Source organism: Mesoplodon densirostris, chromosome 18, assembly GCF_025265405.1.
Source record: "Mesoplodon densirostris isolate mMesDen1 chromosome 18, mMesDen1 primary haplotype, whole genome shotgun sequence".
Lineage (NCBI taxonomy): Eukaryota > Metazoa > Chordata > Mammalia > Artiodactyla > Ziphiidae > Mesoplodon > Mesoplodon densirostris.
In genome coordinates, this window is record NC_082678.1 from 18,705,923 (window position 1) to 18,712,102 (window position 6,180).

A 6,180-nucleotide genomic window follows, 5' to 3' on the forward strand; every position below is an offset into this window, starting at 1 on the left:
GTGACCTCTCACAGTTGCAGGACTTTAGGACCTAGGAGATCCTTTTGGGAAACCCAGGTGTTGGAGGCCAGCTCTATTGCTCCGGCTTGGGTAGATGGCTGGGTGGATGGGTGTGGACACAGAGAGGGGCACCAGGGCCAGGTAAGAGCAGCTCAGATCTCCCGGGCCCGCCAATACCCACCCCGCTGGGCGCCCAGCACTTCTTTGGAAAGCCCGCCGCCGGCCCGCCCCGCGCGCCCAGCTGGTGGATTGGGCCGGAACCGCGGGCGGGGCGGGGCCAGCGTGGCCCGATTTGGGGCGGTGCGTGCCGCTGTGTGAGCCGACGCCGCGCGGCTCCGCCCCGAGCATCCCGAGCCGACCCGACTGCGCCTGGCAGAGCCGCAGGGTGAGTGTCATGGCCGCTTCCGAACAGCGCCAACCCGGGGAGCTGCTGGCCAAGGCCCGGAGAGCCTTCCTGGAGGAGTTCGGGGCCGAGCCCGAGCTGGCCGTGTCGGCCCCGGGCCGCGTCAACCTCATCGGGGAGCACACGGACTACAACCAGGGCCTGGTGCTGCCCATGGTGAGGGGCTGCGCGGGAGGCGCCATCTCCCCGCGTGCACTGTTGGGCGGGCCGCCCCGAACTTTTACTCCAGCCGAGTGTGGGGGACGAGCACGTGGGAGAGACCCTAGGACGGGGCATTTCACACGTTGGAAGGGAGGAAACGGGGAATCCGCGAGGAAGTAGGCTATGGACCGCTGATCCTCGCCATCTCCTTGGGAGCCACCTCAGATTGTGGGGGAATGCGGAAGGGGGCCCAGCTGTAAACCGAGGCGAAGTAGCCCTAAGCTTCCTGGTCCAGCCCGTTCAGTTTGCGGAGGAGGGAATGGAGGCACAGAGAGGGCTAGTGATCTGCTCAAGGTCACACAGCTGAGGTGGAGCTGCCTTAGCCTGGGGCTATGTCCATCCCCCTGTGCATCTTCCAAAATGGGAAGGCGTCAGAAAGAGCTCGTCTGATTCTGTTTTCCTATTGACCCACAGCCAGGAGCCCACGCTTAGGGCAGAGTCCAGGTCTGCACTCCCGCTGCACTGGCCCTGCCCCTGAAGACCTATGGGGTGGGACCCAAGCCCCCCAAGGCCAGGTGAACATGCAGGCTCTTCCCTGAGACACTCCCCATTCCCTTCATGTTGAGCCTGGAGGTCACCTCCTTGTCTGTCCCTGGCCCCTTGGTATTGGAAGTTTTGCATACTATTTGTTTCTTCCGCCAGGCGCTGGAGCTTGGGACTGTGCTGGTGGGCAGCCCCCGGGCAGATGGGCTTATCTCCCTCCTTACCACCTCTGAGGATGCCGACGAGCCCCGGCGGCTGCAGTTTCCCCTGCCCACAACCCAGCGGCCACTGGAGCCTGGGGTCCCCCACTGGGCCAACTACGTCAAGGGAGTGATTCAGCACTACCCAGGTATGGGGCCCAGGCCTGGGTCAAATTCCTGTCTCTCAGCCACAAAGCTCATCAGCTCATCTAATCCACTGTGGGGTAGGCATGCAAGGTGGAGCATCCCCATTGTACAGGTGAGGAGACTGATGCCCCGAGAGGTTCTAGAACTTGCCCTGGGTTGCCCATGACATGATTGGAGGAGTCAGGGTTCAAACCCCAGCCCGTGGGTCTCCAGAGCCCTAAGCCAGGAGAACTAGGAGACTGTGTCCCAGGAACCTCAGGGTTGGAGGATGGAGGGCGGCGGACCCCTTGGCCCAACAGGTTGGTGGCCTCTGACAATTGAGACACATTTCCCCGGAAGCAGCTGCCAGGCAGTTGCCTCCTTTGTACCAGAATACATGCCCTTCTTGTGCTCATCCTCCCAGATGGCCCGTCTTACCATCATCCATTCTTTCTCCTGCAGCTGCCCCCCTCCCTGGCTTCAGTGCAGTGGTGGTCAGCTCAGTGCCCCTAGGGGGTGGGCTGTCCAGCTCAGCATCCCTGGAAGTGGCCACGTATACCTTCCTGCAGCAGCTCTGCCCAGGTACCTCCTAGACCCCAGCTCCCCACGCAGCCCTCCTTCCCTGAGGTCCTGTGATCAGAACTTCCTACCCCAATTGTGGCTTTGGGGGAGTGGGTAGGGAATCTCCCTGGAGTATCACTGGACACACTGGGGGCTGCTCCCACCCTCCCACCCCTAGTGCCCCCTCCTGGGCCCCAACCTTCCCACCTTGCCCTGTGCTGCAGACTCGGGGACAATAGCCGCCCGGGCCCAGGTGTGTCAGCGGGCTGAGCACAGCTTCGCAGGGGTGCCCTGTGGCATCATGGATCAGCTCATCGCATTGCTGGGGCAGAAAGGCCACGCGCTGCTCATTGACTGCAGGTCAGGGGCTCCCCTTGTCCCCTCCCACCTCGTAGGAGCTCCTGGACGAAACATGTGCGGCAAACAGATGGTTGGCCTTGTCATCTTCCTGGCTCCATCTCTATCCCAGGTCCCTGGAGACAAGCCTGGTGCCGTTGTTGGATCCCAAGCTGGCTGTGCTCATCACCAACTCCAACGTCCGCCACTCACTGGGCTCCAGCGAGTATCCCCTGAGGCGGCGCCAGTGTGAAGAAGTGGCCCAGGCGTTGGGCAAGGAGAGCCTTCGTGAGGTGCAGCTGGAGGAGCTGGAGGGTGAGAGCTGGCTGGGTGCACTGTGTTCTGGAGATGGCTGGCCACCCTGGGGTGAGGGGGGCTGCCGGGCTCTCGCTGTGGCTTTGACCCGGATGTACATCCCCTCACCTCCAGGGACCTCTGCCAAGCTCTGCCCACTCCCCCAACACTGCTGACTTAGGACTGCTTGAAATCTCCATATTGTTTTTTCTAATGTGAGGATTAAGTATCCACCGTGGACAATACAGAAAAGTACAAAGAAGAGGACTTCCCTGGTGGCGCAGTGGTTAAGAATCCGCCTGCCAATGCAGGGGACACGGGTTCGAGCCCTGGTCCGGGAAGATCCCACATGCTGCAGAGCAGCTAAGCCTGTGGGCCATAACTACTGAGCCTGCGCTCTAGAGCCTGCAAGCCACAACTACTGAAGCCTGAATGCCTAGAGCCCGTGCTCTGCAACAAGAGAAGCCACCGTGAGGAGCCCACACACCACAACGAAGAGTAGCCCCTGCTCGCCGCAACTAGAGAAAGCCCGTGCGCAGCAATGAAGACCTAACGCAGCCAAAAAAAAAAAAGTACAAAGAAGAAAATAACAAGCTATAAGATCACTACCCAGAGATAGCCACTATTAGCATTTTAGTATATTTCCTTCCAGTGTTTTTCTGCATCTGTGTTTTTTAAAATTAATTAATTAATTAAAATTTTTTTCTTTTTGGCTGCGTTGGGTCTTCGTTGCTGTGCATGGGCTTCAGTAGTTGTGGCGAGCGGGAGCTACTCTTTGTTGTGGTGCGCGTACTTCTCATTGCAGTGGCTTATCTTGTTGCGGAGCGCCGGCTCTAGGTGTGCAGGCTTCAGTAGCTGTGGCACGTGGACTTCAGTAGTTGTGGCTTGCAGGCTCTAGAGCGCAGGCTCAGTAGTTGTGGCGCACGGACTTAGTTACTCCACGGCATGTGGGATCTTCCCGGACCAGGGCTCGAACACGTGTCCCTTGCATTGGCAGGCGGATTCTTAACCACTGTACCACCAGGGAAGTCCCAGTTTTAAAATTTTTAATTGAAATATCCTTGACTTACAATGTTATGTTAGTTTCAACATCTGTATTCTCAAGGTTGAGTATTCGCAGTGTTGCCCCCTGCCCTTTTTTTTTTTTTACTTAACATTGTCTCAGAGCCCTTCTCTATGTCATGAAAGGCCTGTCATCAACATGGCTTTTTAAAGCTACGTAGCATTTCAGCATCTAGGTGCACTGTAATTTACTTAACCATTTTCTGGTAATCATACCTAACACCGTGATGGATTTTTTTTATATATAAATTTATTTATTTTTGGCTGCATTGGGTCATCATTGCTGCACGCAGGCTTTCTCTAGTTGTGGCGAGTGGGGGCTACTCTTCGTTGCAGTGTGCGTACTTCTCATTGCGGTGGCTTCTCGTTGTGGAGCACGGGCTCTAGGTGCGTGGGCTTCAGTAGTTGTGGCGCGCAGGCTCAGTAGTTGTGGCTCGCGGGTTCTAGAGCACAGGCTCAGTAGTTGTGGTTCATGGGCTTAGTTGCTCCACGGCATGTGGGGTCTTCCTGGAACAGGGCTCAAACCCTTGTCCCCTGCATTGACAGGTGGATTCTTAACCACTGAACCGCCAGGGAAGTCCCTGTGATGGGTTTTTTTTGTTTGTTTGTTTTTATTTTTGGCTGCGTTGGGTCTTCGTTGCTGCACGCGGACTTTCTCTAGTTGGGGTGAGCGGGGGCTACTCTTCGTTTTGGTGCTCGGGCTTCTCATTGCGATGGCGTCTCTTGTGGCGGAGCACAGGCTCTAGGCATGCGGGCTTCAGTAGTTGTGGCTCACGGGCTCTAGAGCGCAGGCTCAGTAGTTGTGGTGCACGGGCTTAGTTGCTCCGCGGCATGTGGGATTTTCCTGGACCAGGGATCAAACCTGTGTCCCCCGCATTGACAGGCAGATTCTTATCCACTGCGCCACCAGGGAAGCCCCCTTGATGGGTATTTTTTTTTTTGATGGGTATTTTTATACATAATTCTTTCTCTGCACTAATCCTATTTTCTTAGGATTAGATTATTAGGAGTAGGATCACAAAATCAAAACATAACTTTTTTTTTTTTTGGCCATGCTGCATGGCTTGTATCTATTTTTTTAATTTAATTTAATTTTATTTTATTTATTTTTGACTGCATTAGGTCTTCGTTGCTATGCGCGGGTTTTCTCTTGTTGTGGCGAGCAGGGGCTACTCTTCGTTGCTGTGTGCTGGCCTCTCACTGCGGTGGCTTCTCTTGTTGCGGAACATGGTCTCTAGGAGTGCGGGCCTCAGTAGTTGTGGCTCACAAACTCCTGCTGGTTATCGAGCACCCACTGTGTGCCAGGCACCCTGCTGGGAGCACTCCATGTGTCTGTTCACTCGGTCTTCCCTGCACGCCAAATGAGGCAGGTGTCCCCTTTTATAGTCGAGGAGGGGAGACTGTGAAACCTTGGTCACCAACCCAAGGTTCTACCCACAGCTTGGTCAGAACCAGGTCTCAAACTGGAGATGCCCCCGCCCCCACAAGCCAGCGCCCTGGAGCCATCGTGCCCCTCCTCCACGTCCACAGGGGCCCAGAGGCGGTGGATGGTGGATCTGCTGACTCCTTTTCTGCCCCAGCTGGCAGGGAGCTGATGAGCGGGGAGGCCTTCCGGCGGGCGCGGCACGTGGTGGGCGAGATCCAGCGCACAGCCCAGGCAGCAGCCGCCCTGAGCCGCGGTGACTACAGAGCCTTCGGCCGCCTCATGGTGGAGAGTCACCGCTCGCTCAGGTGAGATCCCCGGGTGCCCAGCACCTCCTGGTCACAGGCTGTCCCCTGTGCCGGATGGGGCTGGTTCAAGGCCTCCCGCCTCCCCCCATGTCCTCTCTGCAGGGATGACTACGAGGTGAGCTGCCCCGAGCTGGATCAGCTGGTGGAGGCTGCGCTCTCTGCGCCCGGGGTTTATGGCAGCCGCATGACAGGCGGTGGCTTTGGTGGCTGCACAGTGACGCTGCTGGAGGCCTCCGCCGCTTCCCTAGTGATGCAGCACATCCAGGTGGGCAGGTGCCAGAGACTGGGGGGAGCGGGAGAGATGGGTTCCCAGGGCCGTGCTGTGCTCAGACCCCACCCCACCCGTCCCTCCTACAGGGGCAGTACAGCGGGACCGCCACCTTCTACCTTTCCCAGGCGGCCGACGGCGCCCAGGTGCTGTGCTTGTGAGGCCCTCCCAGGCCGGCCCACGGCAGGCCTGCCCTCCAACCTGGGTGCTCAATAAACTTGTATTACCTCTGGCTCTGATACATGCCTGTCTCCAGAGGTGGATGTGTGCTTGGGCATCAGAGAAAGGTGGGTATAAGAACTGCTCCCCTGCTCTGGGCAGGCCCCAGAAACATGGACAGGGCAGAGCCAAGCGGTAGCAAACTTTTATTAAGTGCAGAACAAAGCTGGGACCTTGTCACGCTGGTCCTAGCTCTTTGGTTACAAGTGGGCTTGGGCCCAGGGTAGGAGGGCAGCCGAAGGGCCTTGCCTCATGCCTCCCAGAGGACACCTACCCCCTGCTCTGTGGCCAGAGGC

General features: G+C 57.7%; 1 protein-coding gene across 1 annotated transcript; it reads left to right on the plus strand.

The window, feature by feature from the left end:
• The first annotated feature begins 338 nt into the window (after window positions 1-338).
• Window positions 339-5,906, plus strand: GALK1 (galactokinase 1). Its single transcript, XM_060081412.1, has 8 exons — window positions 339-559; window positions 1,247-1,436; window positions 1,876-1,995; window positions 2,199-2,334; window positions 2,444-2,625; window positions 5,247-5,397; window positions 5,500-5,662; window positions 5,755-5,906. Exons 1-8 carry the CDS (start codon window positions 395-397, stop codon window positions 5,824-5,826), a joined length of 1,179 nt encoding a protein of 392 aa, XP_059937395.1. The 5' UTR covers window positions 339-394; the 3' UTR covers window positions 5,827-5,906.
• Window positions 5,907-6,180: the final 274 nt, after the last annotated feature.

Coding starts and splice junctions, on each gene's coding strand:
- GALK1 (XM_060081412.1), top strand. CDS start 395: ATGGCCGCTTCCGAACAGCGCCAACCCGGGGAGCTGCTGGCCAAGGCC. Junction 1,996..2,198: donor CCTGCAGCAGCTCTGCCCAG/GTACCTCCTAGA, acceptor CCTGTGCTGCAG/ACTCGGGGACAATAGCCGCC. Junction 5,663..5,754: donor TAGTGATGCAGCACATCCAG/GTGGGCAGGTGC, acceptor TCCCTCCTACAG/GGGCAGTACAGCGGGACCGC.